Below are 22989 nucleotides of genomic sequence, written 5' to 3'. Positions count from 1 at the left end.
TTGTTTAAACACTGCCCCAGACCACTCAGTTTCTGTTTAAATTCACATGAGCTCACACCAAGTTTTCTGTCCTTGCCCCTCCAACCATGCAGGACCTAGATTCATAAGCTCTATATTCCATCACTTTCCCATATTTCAAACCCCTTCCCTCCCCCAGTCAACACGAATAAGCAATGCAAGGCAGCTGTATGTAAGAGGAGATAAAGACCCACGACCTGCATGGCATATTCCTCTGCAGGCAGGCAGATTTGGCTCAGTTGTAGGATTTCCTACGGAAGCTACATCCTCAAGTCTCAACTCGCTGATGAATGTTTACATTTCCTGTTTGGATAGCATAGCAAAACAACAGATTTAACACAAAAGCACCCTTCACTGAGCATGGGAAACAAGAAATCATTTTAGAGTGGTTAAGCAGAGCCATTTAATGAGCGTGCTTTCAGTGTACAGAGCCTTCTCTACCAAATGTTTAAAACTTAGTATACCAGCAGAATACTAGGCAAAATTACATCAAAATATCACAGGCAAAGTTTTGATTTTCAATTAAACACGCAATAGGATGAAGACAGCAGAATTGTGCTAAAAATAAAAAAAAAAAAAACACTGCTTTTAAAACCTGAACAGTTAAATGCATATTCAGTAAACTTCTATAGCTGATATTCCCCTTCCCCTCCCACCTAATTATAATGAAACAATATGAAGAAGATGCTTTGTCGGTGAGTCAGGCAGCAGAGATCTGAGCAAGATCCAAACAGCTACACAGTGCACAGCTACCACCATCCACTGAAGAAACACGGATGTTTTGCATTTACGCTCCCTAGCACTGACACTGGCAGTGAGCAATCAGTGCCGCTAACAGAAGGCCAGAATTCGGGGAGCGAGGAGGACACAAGTATCCAAACACTGTCCTGGTGCAGTATGAGCCTTGCTGTTGCCACCACGCTTACTCCACACTACAGCTTTTGTGCCACCCCCCTTCAGTGGTTGATGTGATTGAGAACAGATGTGGTGAGACCACTCGTTTTCAATTATCAAACAAAGGCTGAAAGTTGCATCTCCTAAATGAAAAGCTGGCACACAATTTTTCTTCTTCTTTACCAAGCCTTTGCTATAATTAGCTTTGGGCACAAAGAAGGAGAAAAGATTTAAATTTAACTTACCTACCCCCAAGCCCCAAACCCAAAACCTCCGAAGATAGTTTTAAAACAAATGCCAGGGCTTGGAATGCAGACCTACTACACTTATTTTTTGTTACTGCCTCCTAAATAAGTATTATATCTCAAAAGACTAGTACAGGTATGCTACTTGGGAAAACATTCTTCCAGTCCAACCTGTTTTGTGTGTGGCAAGCTGTCCCTCAGACTAGCCATTTGTGTAGCAAAGGAAAAACCTCAGAAAAATAGATTTAGTCAGGCTCTCTTGGTCCACAGGCCCACCTCCAAATCATCTTTCTTTCACACAATGTTTTTCAGTGGCTGTTTTCAGGAAGGCTACATTGAAGAAACCAAGCAGAAGCCAAAATGTCTATTTCTAAAAGTGACAGCAATCAGGTTCAGTTCTCACATACCCCAAACTCGTTCCTTTTTCTGTTAGTATGCCAGAAACATACTGCTGTTGCTATGCAGCTCAACGAGGTACTTTGAAAAAACACCCCACACCATGCAACAAAAACCAGAACAGCCTCCCACCTACAGGATGTTTCTGAAACCCACAGGGGCTGGGTGCAAATGAGGTGCACTCAGACCTCTTTGGTGAGAGCATTTGAGTGCAAACTGAGAAGATGGTTGCTGAGTTACTTTCATTTCCTTACACAAACTTGACTGGCTGTGTGTGTTGTGTCCCCCCCAGACAGAGCTACCTCTCTCAAACCCCGATTTTAACAAATAGCCTCAACTCCCCAAACATTGTGAAGACGTTTCCTTCAAGGAAGATGTAAAGCCAGGTCAAGAGAAATAGCCCAGTAATGGAGGCAGACTCTCTAGGTTTCAAACTACACAGTATTCAGCAGAGTCATCCTCCTAACCCTCCAAGATATTTGCATGCATTCACATGTGATTCCCAGTTATCTTCAGACAGTTTCACCCTGTGCTTTTTGGGTACTTCTGCTCAGCAGAACACACCAAAACAGCTCTCCTTAGGCAAAGTACTCCCTAATCAGAAAACAAGATTAAAGGGGAGCAGCAGCAGCAACAGGAAGCCAGCTTTACAAAAGTGAAAGAAGGGAAAATAGAGTGCACCTAAGCCCACAGGAACCAGAGAGATTTCTGCATGATGCCTCTTATGCTGGTTACTAGCTGCTAGCTAAAACTCATCAGGATGGTCTTCTTTTGGATAGGTAGTAACTATCTTGTTGCAACCCAGACTCGACAGGCAAGGGGAATATCAATAGGGTATGATTCATGCTGCTTTTCTTACTTAAAAAAAAAAAAAAGACCATTCATTATTGCCTTTCTCCTGCTTCCAGTGAAATCTAGGGCAAAATTCTCATAATATGCAATAAGAGTCCTTAGGCCAAGAGAAAACACCCCTGAAAATAATTCAGTTACTAATATATTTAGTAGCATTTGCTTTGACTAGCATGTACAGTTTCAGAGGATGAAAACAGTTGCGCCCATCTGCACTGGGGATGATTAAGACAACTCACTGCTTTTACTCTGTATCACCTTCCCAGCTCTCAGCAAGTTTGGGCCTTTAGTTTTATCAACACAAATAGTCTTTTTTTACTTCATTGAAATTACCTGCTTACTATACTCAATGGAACCTAATTTTAGAGCAAGAAATGCCTTCTAACTCAAAGTAAGGTAAAGCCATGAGTCTCCCTTTGTATCCCAAGTAAAGCTGCACAAGTGTGAAAGGCAGAGCACCAGAGATGATGGCAGGGACATATCCTGCAGAGGGAAGGATGCTCTTTGCCACACGGGACCAGCTTGCATCCAGCAATTCTTTGGGAGTTGAGAAGGCAAGGATCAAAACAGATTTTGCTGTAATGTAAATCTCTACTTTCATTGTGGAAGTTGTCAGCTCATACCGGGTAAAAGACAGCCAGATACACTCTGTAACACCCCATGGTTTATTTCAGCGGTAGGTGAGGAAATTGCCACTTCCGCCAAGCTTTCATTATTACACACAGCATAAGAGGAAGGCATTCTCTAAGAGGAAGATGACATTTAGGAAAATGTATCTAAAACCAGATACCATCAGAGAGGTACCTACTCATAAGAAGGAAGGTTTGGTGGGGTTTTTGAGTTTCTTTAAGCTTAATGATTTGAAAAGAAATAATCAGGAAGATAGTCCCCTTTCCCCTTCCTTTATGAAATTGGGGGTATAAAACTAAACTTAGCCACATAACCATTTTTCTATCAGCATGTAGATGAAACAGAAGTTAGACATGGTATCTTGCAAAGGAGGGTACAACAGTTTTTCCCTTTTAGACCAGAATGGTTTAGGCTAGGTATGCTGTTCAAACTTGGAGATATTCAAACTCTTCGTCCAGCTTGCTTTTAAAAATCTGACAAGCTGAACAACCACACAAGATGTCTGGAGTCTGACAAAAAAGCACTGCAGACATGCCCTGCTCAAAAAAATTCCCCACAAAGCTGTTGATTCGGTTTCTCATTGAATTTTTTCAGCCTTCTTTGAAGATAGAAGTAAAACTATAATTAAATGTAATGCTGTTCTCAGAAGTGAGCCCAAATCTATTTTGGGCCAAAAAAATGACACCTTAGTTCCAAACAGATTTTAAAGTCAGCCTCCAGATCCAGAAAGCCTGAAACAGCATTTCACTGGAGAAATAAAGATTGATTACAGTTGTTTACTCCGAAAAGGTAACATCTACTTGTGACTAAATTTTATGCCAAAGTGCCTGGTTTCCATTTACCAGCTAAGTAAAGCTGGATGAGAAACTTAACACCTCAGGCCTGTATGTCCCAGTCTGCAAAATGTAATACGTCCTTTGGAAGACTTGGGAAAACTATTTGTGGCTTTGCATACGGATCACATAACTGGGACTCATATGGTATAGGTTCAACTCCCTGCTGCATTCTAAACTCAAAGGATGACTTAGGGCAATGCCATCCATTGCCAGCTTCCTAGTGTATAAAATGGTGTAAACAGCTCTTTCTAAGTCTGCTTCAGGAGCTGGATATCAAGTCTTTGGTAGGAGATGGTATTTGAAACAGTAAACTTTAAGACTAAACTGGTAAACACATTCATTATGATCAAACAACTTCTGTTTTAAAATATTTATGAAACAGAGCATGTTAAAAGTAGTAAAATGAGAAAGCATTTCTGATATTACAGGAGAGAGAAGCAAAAGGTAAATACTGAGCCTCTATACACAGGGCAGATGAAGTTTAACTTAAGAGCAAAGCTGCAGTTGTGAGCAAATTACGTGCTTCTAGATCAGTACAACTGCTGATCTGGTGTCATGCTCCAGGCTGTGTTTAATGACTTATTTATTCCATATTTCTAGATACAGATGGAACAAACCAGCCTGACAATCAGAGGCATAGCAACCTGATGTGTCATACAGTGAAGTTGTATGGGCTGCTTCATAAGTCTGCTTCAAAGTCAGCCTGGCACCAACAGTGCAGTGTGGCAGTCGGCACAATACTGATGGTATTAACCTGTTGTATTTAGTGATCTTCTGCTGCAACTCAAACCAATCAAAAACCAAATTAGTATACCTTCTAAAAGTTTTCATGGCAGTTAAAAGCCCATTCTTTTCCAGTGGCAAGAAGAAATTTCACCACAATTTTCACATATTTCTTTAACGCTTCCTTTGTGTTGTGGCTAATATTTACCTCACAAAGTAGTCAACTACAGGTGAAAACAAATCAAGTATCATCCACCTCCATGAAGAAAGGGGGAAATAAACAGAAATAGGTGCTATGACTTTGTAGATCAAGATAGGTTTCCACAAGGCAAAGAGAATATAATCCCCCAGTGGAAATTTTTATTAGTGCATTAAAGGTCTATTTCTGAAATACTGAATTGGATTGTTTATTTACTGCTCAAAGATAACATGTGACATTAACGTTAGTAGTTCTGCATCCCTCTATATTGCTCCAGGTACGGATACAAATGGATACAAAGCTAAGACTAAGGAGTTCTCTCTTGGATGAAAGGCTATTCACACACAGAATAACTTCACAGTTTCTGGAAAACTGGGTAACATAACTATTTCTGTCATCATGTGTTTAACACAGCAGCCTCACAAAGACTCTTCCCTAGACACAGTTCAATGTATGATATGACAGGTAGAAGGATAAGATGACTGCCTTGTTGATAGCTGCAGAAAATTACATACAAACCTATTGCAAGAGGATAAGGAGAACCCCATCTAACAGAGATTTTATGAAGAACCCTTCTGAAGGAGAGCAGTGAGATAGCAATCAGTAGCACCTGACACATGTGGCACTAAAAATAGATCCATGATAATTCATGTAAAACATATTTCTGCTTAGATGCACGATAAAAATACAGCTTTCCTCTACAACAGAACCTTGTACCACTCATCTGAATTGTAAGTATAGGAAGCCAGAGCTCCAATCTTTCTGCAAGTAGAAAGAGGTCTTTACAAAAGCAATTTCACTACTTTGAGCTAAACGCATGCATCCGGGGCTTCATTACACAAAGCATCAATAGATTCAGAGAGAGAGACAGACTAAATTTTGTGGTATTGAAACAAACCACACGCTAGGATCTCTGATGCATTTCACGGTCTCCCGTCAGTGTGCGATCAACAATAAGATTCACTGTTAAGGTTATTAATGCTCAGCAGCTCTGTTATTCCTCAGCAGCAGAAGAAATACTGTGATTTTCTTCAATCAAGCAAAGTCATCCACATTTGTTTTCATCTAATCGAGCATACAATTCGCCACTTTAGTCAGATATTCGAGAGCAGCATCATTTCCTGCCGTTCGAAAATCAGCTTTAAGGGGCGTGTTCTCTGCAGAGGCACCACTTGCTGTCACTCGGGCAGTATTTAAAATAACTGTATATTAACATAAGGGGAGCTACCGGCCGTATTTATCGAGTCGGCAGCAAGGAGCACATCAAACCAGTTGCGTTCCGGGCTACGCCGCGACCCTTATCAAACAATGCAAACAATTTTAATGAGCTTATCTGCCGGAGCATATTGTCAGAGATGTTAACGCAGCAGCGCTGCCAGCAACGCATGCCAAACGATTCATCAAAAATGCCTACAACTGCGACAAAGGACGTGCCACCCCCCCCCCCCCCCCAAATGAGAAACGATAAATACAAAATGGGGGTGGCGGGGGATGGGGGGGAGGAGGAGGACGGATGGAGCCCCCCCCCCCCTTCCCGCAAGCACCGGGGGGGTGAGGTGGGTGGGGGCTGTCAGCCCGGCCCCGACGAGCGGGAGGCCGCTGTCAGCCTCGGGCCGGTGTGCCGGGGCTGGAGGGACGCAGCAGCCCTTTGGGGCAGTGCCCACCGCCCGGTGCGCTCTTCGGGCCGGGTAGGGGCTGCCCGCACCCCGCCATCCCCGGCCACCGCCTCCCGCACGGCGCCGCCTCCGGTATCCGCAGCGAGGTGCTGCGGCTCTTTCCAGGGGGAGCTGGCTGCCTGTGCGGGGCTCGCTTTCCCTTCCTTCCCGTTTTTCTTCTCCCTCTTCCCTTTTTCCCCTTTTGTTTTTGCTTTTTATTATCTCAACCCGCCTTTCTTCCGCCGGCAGCGGCGAGCCCCGCAGACATCCCGCCTATTCACCGAACGCTTCCCATCCGGACAATGCCAGCTCCCGTTCCCCCGCGCCGGCGGGACCGGGGAGATGGGGGAGCTGCAGCCCGCCCGCTTATGCAACCGCCCCCCCGGGCTGCAGCCCACACCCCCCCCCCCTCCGCCCCGCCATCCGCCGCAGTACCTGTAGGAGCGCTCCCCCCGCACGGTGTGCTTCCTGAAGGGGATGATGGTGGTCCCGTTATCCTGGATGATGTCGTTATTGTTCTCGCCATTTGGGGACAGGGCTTGTGTCGGTCCAGGCATTGGCGCTCCCGCGGCTGCCTCCGCCGAGCCCCGCGCTGCTGGTGTGCAGAAGGTGGCGGCACACGACACTCACCGCCCGCCCGCCCGCCGCGCCGAGCCCCGCCCAGCCCAGCCCCGCCGCTCACGTCAGCCCCTGGCCACCGCCCCACGTGACCGCCCCTCTCCATGGCAACCGGCCGACTCCGCGCCTCTCCCGCCCCGCTGCGCCCGTGGAGGGGACCAGGCCCCCACACAAAGAGCCGCCGGCCCCGGGCCGTGCGGGGAGAGCCGCTAATGCGCGGGCCTGCTCGGTGCGGGCAGACAAAGCGCCGGACGCGCACCCACGCCGTTATCGCGCCTCCTCCACGCGTGTCCCCGCACTCGTGGGCGGCACCGAAGCACGTCCCCCTCCCTCCTCCGCTCCCTGCCCGCCTCTCCCCGTGACAGCGGCGGCTGCGGTTTCGCCCTGGTTTTCCGAGAACCGTTCGAAGCGCGGCTCCTCCTCGCCCCGACACCAGGCAGCTATTCCGGGTGCTGCCTCCGTGTTGGGCCCGCAGCACGCTGTGAAAATGCCCAGCTGGCAGCGGCGCGATCCGGACAGGGAAACGCCGCCCAGCTCTCCTCAGCATCTTCGCTCTGCTCTGGTGTGCTTGGGGTATCGCCACTTCCACCGCACAAAGCTTGCCTTGTCTGCCCGCAGCTCGCAAGAACACCCCTTGTGTTTGATACAGTAGGCTGATAAAATGCACATTAAATGGTGTGAGAATACAAGGAGGTCAGAAATCATGGACTCCTAGTCATAAAAGCATGAGGTCTAAGCTCAGCGAGGCTATTTTGCCCCTGCTCCCGAATTCACTACTCCACCCAGATTTTCACCCCTCCCACTCAAGCACCAGGATGCCCAAGCTACCAGGCTCTGTCCCTGTTACAGCATCACTGAGGAGCACAGCCAAACACCCGTCAAGCTGCACTGCACGTTTCCAGCTTTTTCCTGCTCTCAGGCTTACAGAGAAACCATCCAACAGCACATCCTTTGCCATCTTGCCTGGGTCAGAAACAAGAGGGAAAGAAACCTGCCAAGGCAGTAGCACTGAACTGCTGGCACTGCTCGCTCCGTTGGCACCACCATCCACAAGATCCCTAAACCCTTCCTCCCCTTCATTTAAAAGCATTTCTTAGCTCTCCACGCCCCAGTCCATTTCTCTCTGCATATCTCTGATTTCTGCATATCTCCCCTCGCCTGAACAGCAACATGCTTCAGAGTCTGACATTAACCACAGAGCAAGGCTGGTCACCCTCAGAAGCACATCCGAACTTCACCAGGGCAGAACCCACCCTGACTTCTCAACAGTGGATCAAAGCTCACGCATTTACCACATTAGAGAAACAAACTGTCCAACTGTTTACAAATTGTTTCCTCTAAACAGAAACCAGCAAGAGTGACTATGGGCTCCGTATGACCTCAAGGCTGTTAGATGCAAAAGGGCAAAAAATATTGGGGTAGATCTACCAACATCTTGAAAAACCCCACTCCCAAATCCAGCTCTCAAAATGAGTTTTAAGGTGGCAGATCAAATAGAAGCAATATGGGTATTTCTAATACGTTCTCAGAGGCATAATCTGGTATTTTTTTAAAACTCCACAGTTCTGAAGTCTGAGTTTGCTTGTGTTTATACCTCCTTTTTTTCTGTACAAAGAAAGTGATTTTACAACATTTTAAATAATCTTTATCTAACTTTTCAGACTGAAATGACACTTGGCTAAAAGCTTAGTTTGCATGGTTATGTTCATGATACAGGCTCTGGATTCACAGAGAGATTATAAGGTGAACACAATCAATAACTAAACACCAACTGCATGTCACTTGGACTGCTGAGAAACTACTAGGACTTTAATCAGATGTATACATTAATACACGCATGCAGAGCAATCTCTAACAAACCTCAAATTTGTCTGCCAATTTGCCACGGTCCTCTGAACACCATGGCAGGAGGTTTTATTTATTCTTTCTGCCAGGTTTTCAAATATGCTGAAAATTTTGCTTTCAGCAACCAACCTATGGATATTTGCAGTTGACATACTCCATTGAAAAACATTCCATTCATCTGGCAACAGTAAACCCCACAAAGAAAGTTGCCTTCCAGGCTTTTTCAAAACAAGCAACAAAATACATTCTGCTAAAAAGGCCACTGAGTGACTTAGGAACTCTCAAGAGCATGGAGAAGCCAGAAATGCTACATGGTAACACTATAAAAATACTCCATAGCGGGTCTTTATCTGCCAGACATAACCCTAGCTGCTCTGCTACCAACGAGCAGCAAAGCACTCTGCTACACTAACTTGTAAAAGTATTTTTATTTCTTCACCAGTGGCAAAGAACAGAAGCTTCTTTACTGAAGTCTCCAAAACTGTTTATAACGTGTACTGGCAAAGCTACAGAGAAGCGCGGGTGAGGACAACACAGCAGCCTCACTCCAGACCCCTTCTGGCTCCTGCACTAGGATTCAAAGTCAGAACACACCTGCTGGCTCAATGCAGTACCTTACCTTTACAGAAGCTGAGCCAGGCCACAGCTAAAGCACCTTGGCACTGATTTTCAGAAAGCATCATGCTTCTTCAGTTGATCAAGAACAGCCTGGGGGCACAGGGCACAATATGGATTCCATATGCATAGTACACTCTCCACTTACTTCTCTGTTTCTGAGCAATGCGTGACCCAACTCTTATCTTTACATGCAGGAAGCCACCAGCTGCTTCTTCCCACTCTCATCACTAGGAGCAAAGAGGTCTCAGAGTAGATACAGCAACACAGAGAAAAAAGAGGAACTTGTTGCTGTTATTAGATGATTGCAGCTGTGCTGTCTATATAGATTTTACATGCAGTAGGCATACAAATAGAAAAGTAGCTTGAGGAAGAAAAGGTCGGCATGGTGTTGATAAAAAAGCCCCACCTATGGGATATTGAAAGCACTGAAATCTAGTACTCACAAGTGGTTATGCAGACTAAGCAAAGCAAACTGCCAGGAAAGCAATTAATGCCAAAAGGTGGAATTAGTAAACCTGATGTAATAGATCTTCAAGCACTGAGAACCACAGAAGCAATGGCTGGATGCGACCTACACAGGTCATCCAGTCCAACCTCCCACTTAGAGCAGGATCATCACCAACACGAGATCAGGTCCTGTTTGGTGGCACAATCATAGACTAGCAAAACCTTGACAATCTCCAAGGATGGAGATGTCGCATCCTCTCAAGGGCATCCCATCCCCATGACACATTAGCTCGCTGTTCCCTATTTCCCACCTGATTTTGGCTACAAGGTGATTCCACACTTTCCCTGGAGTATACAGCAAGTCCCAGGCATGCTGATGATGAAAAAGGTACCATCCTACCCCAGAACATGCATTCCAGTTCTATTTCTGCTGTGGTAACTGGATGGAGTGAATATTAATGAACACTGCAACAGGCCTAAACATCATTCTTCAAAATCTGGTTGCTCCTTTCTCCTCAGAGATCCCATTTTCAGTTCCTCTCTCCTTACTTGCTGCTCCAGGCTTCACTTACTGCAGTAAAAAGGCCATGCAGTGCAATTTATAACACCTAAGATTGAAATCCCCTAAAATCTCAAAATGCAGTGTTAAAAAACCTCTGGCATGCTTAAGCCAGAATTTTATGAGGCAGCTAGTGTAGAAATAAATTATGAGCATTTTAAAACTGATAAGGGTTGACCAATGCACAGCTTCTGAAAACAGAGGTGATGGCTGCAGTAGAGATATATTTGTCAGAAGATTAAAAAAACCCCAAAGTTTTAGGGAGGTTTCTATGTGACATAACTAAAGTATAAATACAATTAACGATTGCAGAAATTCCCCACTGCTTGGATAATTTTGACCCAGATACTGCGCTTTTCAGAGGAGCTTCATGAACACTCCTGTCACAACTGCAGTTTTTCCTCTGGGAAAGAGAACAAGAAAACTGGATTTCAGGCAAGCAAACACCTAGAAGGTAGGAACAGCTTTTGTAAAGCAGCAGTCCTGATCAATGTAGTCTGCTTTTCTACTTTAACCACTCTCATAGTCTTCCTTTATCAGGGTGAAGATTTACAGAATTCTGCAAAGCAACAGATTTACACTCTGTAGAGCAAAATCAAAGTTATTTCTCGCACACAAGAGTATATTTATCAGACACTCATTCAGAAACAGGCTTTCCCTGAAGGACTTGGCTAACAGTATCTAGATTTGAAAAAGAGCAAATCAGAAAAAGAGTTTGGGAAGAGCTGCAAGAAATTACTGTGTTAAGTCTTGGGCACATGTTGCTTGTTCAAGGAAGCCCCAGTTCATTAAGGTACAGACATACGTTATTCCTAGCATAAGTAGATACAGCAAGATGGATATAACCATGAGCATACTTAGACTGCATCAGAATCAGCCTAATTTTTGGTAGTATACACCATGAATAAAAGTTTCATTTAGCAAATTAAGAACAAAAGACTCAGGAGATCCAGATTTGCATGTTATCTACGGGAAGTACAAATGAGGCATTTGCTACTGCATGTTTATTAGAGAGCACTGGCTTGTGCCAGCCTAAATTAGTGCACAGTTCTAACTTGCGATAACATACTACAAAGAGACATTCATAAAGGAATTAGCAGCAGCTTTACTCACACAGTGAACACATATCAGATATGATGTGATATATGAGAAGTTTCAAGCTGACCTGTGTTATACAAAAGAACTCATATTTCCCATTTGACTGACATACTGTCAACTGCATCAATCAGACCAAAGGAAAGGTCCCACTGTGGCATAAAACCACTTCAAGTGAAAATTCAAAGTTACAACTTTATAGAGGTTTTTTTTTTGCTTACACAGCACTAAGTAACTTCTCCCACCTCCATCCCATTGCTTCATTTTGTGCCTTAAATTTTAGGGTGCCTTGCATTTAAACACACCATACCAAACAGCAAATGATAATTTTGTCAGGACAAAAAAGCGCCGCATGGGTTTTAATAAAACAGCTACTTATCACTCCAGACATCCTGCAGACAAAGAATGAGCTTCCCACCCTTGGGGATTCTGGTGTTGCCACTTTAAGCAAAATCTTGATTATTTGCCTTCCCTGGAGAGAGGCAGATAAAGAGAAAGAAAGAGGAGGCTGTCCCAGTTACACAATGTGTGCGAACCACATCCCTATGAGGTAATTTAAGTCTATTTTTAAATATATGGACATATTTATATTTCAGAGGTCACATTTAATATTTTAAGAGTTGCTCTGTGCCTGTGAGGAAGAGTAAAACAAGACTCAGGATCTTTGTCAGCTAAGCACTCTTGAAAATTTAGCCTAATAAGCTACAAATCCAATCTGACCATTAGTGTGTGAATTCCTCACTACAGGGAAGAGGTCTTGAGCAGCCAAAGCCTGTGGGTATTTTTCTTTAAAAAGGCAGCAATTACCTTTTATAGTTACTGTAGAAATCAAATAGAAATTGGAGGATTATTTCAAGATTCAAACACTATCTACAAAACCAGGATCTTTTCATTCACAGAAACAGGACTTCAGAAGCCTTGAATAGAAGAGGTCTTTTAAGACCAGTTATACACTTTAAATATTATTTGTTAGATTAAAATTAATACATAGGTTTAATGGACATTCATTAAATCCAGCCCTTTTCAGGGTTTTGTTAAATCCAGCAGCTTTAAAATAAAAAAACCCTCCCCCAAATTCCTAGAATTTAGAAAGAAGCACTCCTCAGTACATCAAAGGACTCCGTACTTAAAACTTAAGAAATTCACACTGAATACCCAAAACTTTTTAATCCAGCACTTCCTACATAACAAAATCTCCAGTGAGAGCAGGAAGCACCTGATAAAGGACAGTTCTAAAGAGGAGAAATTTTTACTTCCATTAACTCCAGACCAAACCAAAACTTGGAATTCTTGAGTGTCCATTACATTTGTGTTCATTGATACCCACATGGCAATTGCAGAGTTTCAGGCACACCTTGGGGAGCTGCTTTCATTTGAAAACCTGTAAATGGAGGCTGTGATCAATAAATGCTTGGAGTCGCTCTGTCTCACTCTGCTTTTAATGCCAATTGAAAGGAATTGGGGCAGGAGGCTGACTCATTGCTCACTCACATATGTTTACCTGTAATTATTTGGCTGGAGCTGCTCTGGATTTACCATCACCACTTTCATTTTCATTGAGGTGTTAACTAGCTTTCTAGGCTTATTTTATCAGAGTTTAGATATGAAGACTATGAAAAGCCATAGCCTAATTAAATGAAAGCAAGATTAGTGTTGTAGAAGAGAGATTTGGGATTTTCAACTGCTTATGACTGTGACTGTTGAAAAAAGTCAGAGCTTCAGACATTCATATCCTAAACAAAGCCAAAGAAACAAGTTATAAATGGTAGAATCAGGAAGGGTTTTGAAGTGCGTGTGTGTGAAAAGTCTAGCATTTCTTTATATACTTTCAGCTGCTGAGGAATCTTTGGCTTTCCTGGGGCTAAAAAGGGTGTCTGGAAAAAAATACAGAAAGATGACAGAATAGGGTAGGATTAGACAATCTACCTCTCTGATGTTCCTTCTTACTGTTTTATACTAAAAATATCAGCAAAATGCCACCTTTTGAAGGCATTTCAGTCTAATGATCTATTTCATAAAGGCAAGAGTGGGGCATGGGGAAGGACAAAGGAGAAGCTTTGCAGTACCCTTTGCCAAGGGAAGAAGTTTCCAACATGAAAATCTGATATAGCTGTATCTTACGCTAAAGGGATACCTTTATTGGTAGGTGATAACTACCAATATAACTTCTTACATTACTCTGCTGAAAACTTGATATTGATATTATATACTAAGAATTAAAAAATAGTTACTAACAACACTTGGGTTGTCTGCTTCTCTTGCACAGCAAGAGTTGTGATGCTGATAGCCATTTTATTTGTACATGTTATCCGATCAATTTAATGCTCCACATGACTATCTGATACCTGCATATAAAACAAGAAGGAGAAGTTTAAATGCTTTGGAACGATTATTGACTAAGATCTTTTCAGCATGCAGTGTTGCACCTTTTCTGATATCAGCATTACTGATACTGCATACGTGAAGCTTGCGCAGGGTTTATAATCCATCACAAGGAACATTTGTCAATATTTACCAACTTGTCCAAGATGCTTTCCACTGTTAAAAAGGCAGAGAGGAGGCTGGCATGAGACAGTAGTGGTTCCAGCAGATGATCAATTAAGTTTGATGCTTCAACCAGCCAACAGAAAGGGCTGGATCATTACAGCCCCAGAAAACCTTTAAGTGTCTGTCCTACCAAACCCAGTGAAAAGCCAACATAAACATTATTCCATACTCTAGTTAATGTGGAAGAAATACAGAGTACATTTGTGCCTGACCAGGATCAAAATCACACTGCAAAATCATTCCGTAGTGCTTGTTTCCATGATTGCAAACCCTGGCCCAAGAATCTGGTGCCTTGATGCAAAATGCTACATATTTTGCTCAGGTCTCTATAGCGTGCTACAAATCATTCTCTTACAAAGCAAACATGTCACACATGCCCATCAAACTGGGGAATGCCAAGAAGTTACACAGAAAGTACTGTGCTTTTTTGTCTTTACGCTGCCTGCCCCTTCTCTTGGTAACTGCTTTTTATGTGGGTTATTTACTCGTTTTACAAGCACAGAAACAAGCCCTGCTGTTACAACCAGCTTCCCAGAAACACTGTCACCAGTCTGTGCAAGCTTCACCCTCAGTACCACTCTGGTGGGTCCCCATCTTATCTTCCATGGTTTAGCTTTCTGATCTATGCAGTATTTCCAGCTCTCTAGCCAAGAAAATCCTACCCCTTTTTTTCCATTGCTACAACTAGATGAGCACCTCCTCCCTTTTATCTCAAAATTGCTTGCACACCTGAGGTTTCCCCATTGTTTTTTCCCCCATTCTGTCCCACCCTTCCTTTGTCAGACATAATCCTTTGTAGGTCAGGGCCATTTCCACTTTCCTTCATCAGCCACCTGCAGAGAACCTGGGTCAGATGAGCTTCCTTCCTTCCGTCAAAGTCCCCAGCATACCTATTGTCCAGCTAACAGACTGTCATTAGCTAATTGCACCTCATTTGATCCAGGCTGAGAAGAGCATAGTAGCAGGTAGTAGTACAAGTACTTGCCTGCTAAGGTGCATGCACATTCACACGAAGCCATCCCAAAAAAGGACACCTGTATTTAAGGACTCTCTAACACCCAGCTTTTGCACACCTTGTGTGACACATTGATGGCCACCATTACCATACTAAAGAGCAGGAATCCCTCAGGCACCTCCACAGAACTGGGTTGCAGTTCTGTCTCTAGCTCACAGAGAAATCAAGGAGTGCTTCCTCTTTGGGCTAGAACAAATGTATGTAGTACTCAATTTTTTAACAAAGATTTGTCTTACCATTCAAATAGACTTGTTCTTAGTTATTTCAGGCTCCTTACAGGCCAAATGCAAGCATGTGAAGCTCTCTCTGAAGCACGTGAAGTACTTTCTGATAATTTCTTATGCATACACTTTTTAACTTGCTGTTAGTTGTTTAGACCTGTAACACACTTGTAAGTAATATTTGCTATTTACAAATGCTAGAGTGTTTGGGAGCAAGAAACTGCTCTTAAGAACAATTTAATTGCTACTTTACACAATACTCTTACTAATCTTAAAGGTTCGGTTTTCTCAGTTATTGATGGAAAAGAGACTTTTTACAAATCAATGTTCATTATAATCATATTTATCCTAAGTATTAATAAAATAGCCTTCAGATAAAAAGGAAAAATTATTTTCAGATAGCTTTAGCCATGTTACTCTTATATTAGTGCTCTGAATAAAAGGAATATTTGCAAACTGCGTCAAGAAGCTTCTCACTGACAGGCATTCCCTAAGAGGACCTTTGGAATTTATCATATTGGACCAAGCTTCCATGAATACTTTGAGCCATTTATTGATCTATTGCTGCAAGTGCTTTGTTTAAATACTAGCACCTAGAAAAGAAAGCTTACAAGCACTTTCTGAAATCCTGACATTTCAAATTAGCCAGCCAATGTCCTTGATTAGGCATAAGTGGCGAGGCTAGCTGGGAGAAAGCTACAGTTGGCCTGCCTTAGTGGAGAGTTCATCTGCCAACAGCAATACAACAGCAACTTGGGAAGGAGAAATGAGGAAGCAAGGAATCTTGCAAGCCCTGTACAACAGTAAGTTTTCCTTATAAAGCGAAATTACCAACCTTTTAAAAAACACACCTAGTAATTAAATTAATAATACCACAACTGCTTCCATAAATTTGTGGATCAAATGTGACAGCAGCTGAAGTACTAACACGACTTCATTTAAATTCATTATGTTACAAAAAAGCAATATAAAGCTCACACCCCTGCTCTAAAATGGGGGGGGGGGGGAAGGGGCATTAAAAATGTACACATCTCCATTCTTAGCAGATAAGAGCAAGCAAAGCGCATGATCTTACTGAAAAGATAAACAGCTGGATTTACTTGCTTCCATTAAGCAATGACCCACTTGTCAAACATAAGCTGTAAAAGAGTGATTACACGAAGCCTCTTATATTAGACAAAAATGATCCCAGCTATGAAATCAGACCAAGTCTGAAAACACATAAGCACTGTCAATATGTTTCTTTTATACAGACACAAGACAAGAACTAGCTATTCTTTTGAAAACCTATAATATAATGTAAGGGTCTTTTCTATAGTGTTGTTCAGGAGGTGTTTATCCCATGCAGCCTGCTCAGGTCATTAGTGGTGAGCCAAATCCAGGCCTCTTGTAAGAGGATGAAGCTCTCATGGAAGCCACTGCATAAACCTAAAGGTGGGGGCACTGCCAGCTTCCTTCTATGAGGAGCAGGTAGTCATAGAAAAGTAAAACTGTCACCCCGCACTCCAAATGGTAGCCATGACATGTACCTGGCCTATCTAATCACTCAGAGAAGATTTGTTAAGTGGGTCTACAGCTATGCACACTTTGGTTGCAAATTTCCAGCTGAGGCTTTTAAGGCTCAAGCCAGCTGCCATCAGCTTTGCCCACGTATAAGTGCCTCCCACCACATACCTGTTTCTGTGCCTGCTCCAGGCTCAGGTAGGAACAAATATGCAAGACTGCACACGTGATTACAACATTTGGGCTTGAGGACAAGCCCTGAATTAACAACAGGGGAAAGCTATCAAGGACAACAAATTACTAGGTCCCAAGACACCAAAAACCTCTAATATTACCACCGCGTATTGTAATGCAACAGCGGTACGCACAACAGTGGCCTTCCCACAATCTTCTTAAGGCTAAACAAGTCTCTAAGAAGGCTGAAGAAGCCATTATTATAGGTAAAATTTCTACTGTAATGACAACTTATAAAATTAAGTGTGCGTTGCTGCCACCTGACCTCAGTAGCATGCTGTGCATTGCCAGCAACTCGCACTTTACTGTGACTCAGTATGTAGGATTTTCTGGAAGCTGAAGATCATGCAGCAACTTAATTATACAAGAATTCCAGCAGTCAGCTAATGAAAAACGAAGTTTCCAGCCTCAGTGATTGCAAAGAAATATTGGAAAATGTCGATATTTGGGTTAAGGATAAAAATCCCAAACCAACAAACCCAGAAAAAAAAGCCTCAAAAAACCCAGCCAAACTCCTCTCCTTAAAATAAAGTGCAATATTTGAATGAGCTCTTTCAAACCCTTAATTACTCTTGGGCTCTTGGCAGGCACAGTGGGCTTTTGGGAACCAGTCCACCCCCTGGATTTTACTCTGCTGCTGGAGGCCCTGAGCACCACAGCTCCGTATCTTAACACAATGTGCAGGTACAGATTTTAGCAGAAGAATTGCAGAGGAGGCCAGGTAAGCTATGCAGTGCCTACCACACCACAGGACAGAGGCATGTGTATTTTATAGAGAAAGTGCCAATGAGAACATAACCATGGAACTCAGAGCTCCACATGTCTCCCACCTTATCTGCAACAGCATTTTGATTTCAACTGAGGTCTTTGTCATATTCTTCAGCAGCACTTGAGGGTCATCAATGTGCCAGCTCAACCTTCTCTTCACATCTTCTTTTGACACTCCTCCACCTGCCTTCCTTTCTCCATCACTCCTGCCTCTGCCTTTCCTTCCCTAGATGAAACCTAGGGCTACTTACCATTTTGCTTTCAGCACCTTTTGGACATTAAAGTGATCAGCAAGTGATCACGCTCAGTCATTATTACAGGCAGACATGCAAGACAGACTAGCAGAAAAAAAAGCCCTCCGTTTTCCTATCACATCCAACCTGACAACAAACTCAGGATGAATACACAGAATCAGGGTAGGTCCTGCTCACTTTTACAAGATTGTGTGTATAAAATCCAGAAACTGCTTTGAAAAATGGCACAGTTATTTTTATAGCATCTGGATGTACTACAAATACTTGACGTATCTGACGAAGTTTAATATTTTTAAGGTCCTTAAGAAAAAAAATGTTGGTTTTGGCTGCTGGAGCAAAACTCAAATCATTACTTGAATCATCCTTTAATAAACATTCTCTGATATTTAAATGAAGCACCATTGACAGGCAAAATGCAGAAGACAACAAAAGACAAATAGAAACAAGGGTATAATTCTATTTTTATGTTATTGCATATTGTCATGGGTTCAACAGTCATGGCATAAAGTAACACCATTTTGTAACCTCTGAACAGTCATCTTGTGTATGAAAAAAGGGCTTCTAACATTTAGAGCACAAAAGGTATTAGTGGCATGAAAACAGTGTCTTTTCCTCATTGTAGCAGAAAACGAGGTTTCTATTTAATAAAAACCCCAACAACAGGGCTATGTGTTTTTGTAACTGTGAATGTACATCAGTGCTATTGACAGCTTCTGTGTTGGAAAGTATCTCATTATTAACTAAACAAAACCACATATCTTTTTGAAAAGCAAAGTTATGCTCCTGGTGAATCAACTGCTTTGCTGAGCTCCTGTGGGATAACTTTCGGTATTGGGCACTGAAAAAATAAATATCACCCCAAAGGCCTGAATATTTTCAGAGAGCACCATAAAAGGCTGTCCAAGCTACTCGGTTCATAAGTTAAGAAGGGAACAGGGCTGTGAACGCGCAGCCATAAACGAACATTCCACTTTGGTTAACTTTGCTCTCTTAGGTTCAGGATTTAGATCTCATGCTGGATCAAAACCAGCTATAAAGCAGCTGTGTCCTGTGCAGGACTGACTACTAAACAGATGTCCTCCACTACATTTTGGAGGACCTTGTAATGATTCCACAGAATAAAAATGCTTTTGAAGCACCCTGCTCAGCCCAGAAGTTCACCTATTTCGTGTTCCTCCAGTCTTTTGGATGATGATACAAAGCACCCCTAAGATATCAGGTGGTCTTTGATGGACGTTATAGGGACCAGTCTGGAGAAACAAGCATTGGGGAAGTGAGTAGGAAACAAAGTGCACTTATCTAGAGGGAGTATTTTATCCTGCACCAGTGCTGGTGCTGGGGGGTAGGGAGAAAGAAGCGAGAGGAAAGACTTCTTTAGTCTGCCTGGTTTAAGTAACTATATGCATCTTTATCATGAATGACCAGAGAACATTTATTTATGTGCAGGGAAGAGGAAAACTTATTATAGGCTTTTTTGTTCAATATCCCCAGAGCACTTCATTAATTAGTCATTCATCACACAACCACACTTTATATACATGTGTATATACAAGTATATGCACATTTTTAATATATTGTTTTTCTCTTCCCCTATCTCAAAGTTATTGCAGTGTAACAAGTGATTCCTGAGCTAATGTCCCACTAGAAACCAGACATGCTTTCTAATGTTAGGGTGTATTGCAATTATTTTAGTGGTAATATATCAAACAAGGAATTGTAACTGCCAAAACTCCTTTTATCTGCATCTCACACGAGGGCACCTAATGTGAGAACTCCAAGATTCCTTGGATGCTTCAACATCCTTTCCTCATGCTGTTTTCCATATAACAACTCCATGAAAAAATACACCCATCTGATAGGCTGAAAGACATTGAAACCAACTGGAAGGTTTCCCAAATGAAGACTAGTATGTAATAGCACGCTACATGAATCTGACTTTTGCGATTGCAATCGCTTAGCTAATTCTCCAGCAATATAATGAATCTCTGGTATTAGAAGGCTGATAACTAGATCTTTATTTTGACATATAATAGGCCATGACGACTAAGGAATTTGGAGAGGAAAAGCTACACAGTAAGCAGAAATCCACAGGGAATACACTGCAAAGCTGTTGCCTCACAGAGAGGGTTGCTTGTTGCAGGAAATCTGCACATGTCAGATAAGTTTCTATTAGACAGGTAGGATGCAGTCTGGTTTTATAAATGTCTATTTTGTGGCTGTGCACTATCTTAATGCTCACAGTTTTCTTTAGATTTTCTGTTGTTTCAAAGTACTCATGACAATGCCAGTATAACCACAGTGACAAAGCTTGACTTCAACCAGTGACAACTACTCTGTGCAAGAGTAGAAAGCGGTAGTTGAAACCTGCAGTGGCTCAGAACAGGGCACTGTCCTGCACTTCCATCTGCAATACCTTCATAGGAAAGAGCGTGTCCACAGAGGGAGGACCTTACATTTTCCTAGTTCTTGCACTTAGATGTCTCCTGTAGCCTAGAGCTGTTGCTTCATCCTTGAGGCATACAAGCCTCTTTCAGCTCTAAATTATAGACTGTTGTTCTGAGACTCTCGAGGTACACTTGAGCCCTGCCTATCTTCTAATTGCTGTGAAAAGAAGCCATCTCTTGCAACTTGATGAGTCTGAACTCTGGCTCCTCACTTATCTCTCCCCCTCCCAGTGTCAGTCTCTTCTTACCTCTGTCTGTGCCAGTGAACACATGCAATTCTTGTATTTCCCATGGAACCTACCCTGAATAATTTCTCATGCCTATCACATGTCTAGAGAAATCTTTCTGCAAACATATTTAGGTGGGTTTCCTCCTCTCTCCCCCCCTTTTTCCCCCAGGGCATTAAATAACTTGGAGCAAACCCCTGAGTTTCACTGTGAAACAAGCCTTTAAAATAGCACAGACAACCCTTTTTACTTTTAACTACAAAATAACACAGCAAACCCAGATGCTCCTACATCCAAAGTTAGCATTTAGACACTATAACAGATTTTCAAGCATTAGCAGAAATGCCATGGCATGTTTAAAAACAGAAGTTCTTCATCATACAGTCCTAGCATTATTTCAGTGCTGCACATATTTTAAGCACTACACGCAGTTTTCAGCACTAGCTATGGATAAAAGCACCCCACACTGTACTGCAAACCACTGATGCTGCAGCATGCTCCTTGCCAAAGCAAGAGGCACATACAGTACCCAGCACAGTAACGACAAGCACTGTCCATAGTGAATATGTTCAAATAGGAAGTTTATTACTGGGAATCTTATGCTCCATTTTGGCAACAGTGAAGAGTTCTCTTTTAACAGCGCTGATGCAGCAGTAATGATCCAAGGGCAGCAAGGGATAGCAACCGCAGGAAGCACTGGGCTGTTCCAGCGCTTCCTTGCGAAGGCCTTCTAAACATTGCCACCTTGTGGGCCTCCCCTCTCCTGATAGCACTGGTCTCCCCACGCCTCGCAGGTGACTCACTCCCTGAGCAGATTTCAAACATACCAAAGCTGGAGGCAGGGTAGTTTAACATCCAGCTCTGGTGGGATGCGATTTAAACGCCCATAGTTGAAGATTAAAAAAGGGACAGCACTTTACAAACTCTATCTGGCTTTAATTACTATTTCTCTACAGTGGCATTTCATGTAGTTTGCTTTTTCACCTCTTAACATTATGAAGGCAGCACTAATAATGTGCAGGAGAGCTAATATTTAACAAAACATCAAGAACAGTATTTCTCAAAGCTCCAAAATGGAAGTTAGATTCATCATCCACCTTCAGTGTGTCTTCTACCTGTTTGGCTTTCTTTTTTTCTTCATTCCTTTCTGTCAGCATTTTCTTCTTATTCCAGTCAAAACTCCAAATTATTTCCAAAAAGACTGTTGCACCTAGTTCAGCTTTCATTTGTTTCATGAATAATTCCTGATGACTTTAATGTTAATTATGCAGTCAAGGATATCGCAAAGGAACACTGCTTCTTATTGATACCAAATGTATCTAGCTACTGCCTTCCAGACATCAAACACAAATTCTTGAGTGCTTTCTCAGTCACAAGCACTGTGACAAACACATAGAAACACATGAGCATACTTACTTTGAGCATCCAAACACTTTCCCTGGTTGCCGGCTTGAACTATTCCTTGCAGCAATTTGATACTGGAAAGAAAACATGAAAACCTTTAGTTCAACGAGCAAACAAGAAGAAAAGACTCACTGAATGGTCTTTGTCCATATCGGCTGGGCAGTGATGCAATAGCCGTATGCTAAAAATAAAGCAAGAGAAGTCCTACGTTACAATACCCTAATTCAGCTGTGTTCACAATGGTTCAGTGTCTAACGTCTGCACAACAATCAGATGTCCCTCTGATATAGTGGCAAATCTATGAGCTCCCTTATGCAGAGCTACATTCAGAGTTTATTCATAATTGCCAGGCACATTGCTGTTTCTCCATCTGACCAGCCTTCTTCTGAGCACAGGCAATCAGTTATGACCATCGTGTCATGCAACTGGGGCCTTGCAGTACTTGCCTGAACAGCTTTTCAGAGGAAAAAAGTCTACCATTGAGAAACACATGAGCTGATATCCAGGAAAGCCTGTGTCTTTGCCAATAAAACACAAAACACACTGGCAATCCTTTGAAGTGCCTCACTTAGCAACAAAGTTGTGATGCTGTCCACTTGTAGCAGCCAAGTTAAGGTCCATTCCCTTCTGTGTTCCTAGATGCAGTCTCCTACAATTGCTAGATTTGTCCTCACATCCATTCTCTCAAGTGCTATAAGACAGGCTACAGAAACATAAGCAAGTGCAACCATACATGGATTTCAAT

At 42.7% G+C, this 22989-nt stretch overlaps 1 protein-coding gene across 4 annotated transcripts in view; it reads right to left on the bottom strand.

Moving 5' to 3' along the window:
• MAPRE2 (microtubule associated protein RP/EB family member 2) overlaps window positions 1–22989 on the bottom strand; it is a 102768-nt gene that overhangs the window by 53234 nt on the left and 26545 nt on the right. For 2 of the 4 annotated variants that reach the window (XM_057397744.1, XM_057397742.1), the window contains exon 2: window positions 22257–22318. Coding sequence is in view for 2 of the 4 variants with exons in the window: in XM_057397743.1 (XP_057253726.1) it covers window positions 6881–7002 (122 nt within the window). In the remaining 2 variants the exon portion in view is untranslated. Of the gene's footprint in view, window positions 1–6880; window positions 7105–22256; window positions 22319–22989 lie in introns of those variants that run through there. The other 2 variants (XM_057397745.1, XM_057397743.1) reach the window with 2 other exon arrangements.

This window comes from Pezoporus wallicus, unplaced genomic scaffold, assembly GCF_028554395.1.
Source record: "Pezoporus wallicus isolate ANWC-B61680 ecotype Strahan unplaced genomic scaffold, APGP_CSIRO_Pwel_v1 contig_227, whole genome shotgun sequence".
NCBI classification, from domain to species: domain Eukaryota; kingdom Metazoa; phylum Chordata; class Aves; order Psittaciformes; family Psittacidae; genus Pezoporus; species Pezoporus wallicus.
Note: the sequence above shows the minus strand (reverse complement) of the source record. Positions and strands in the feature narration are given on the sequence as shown.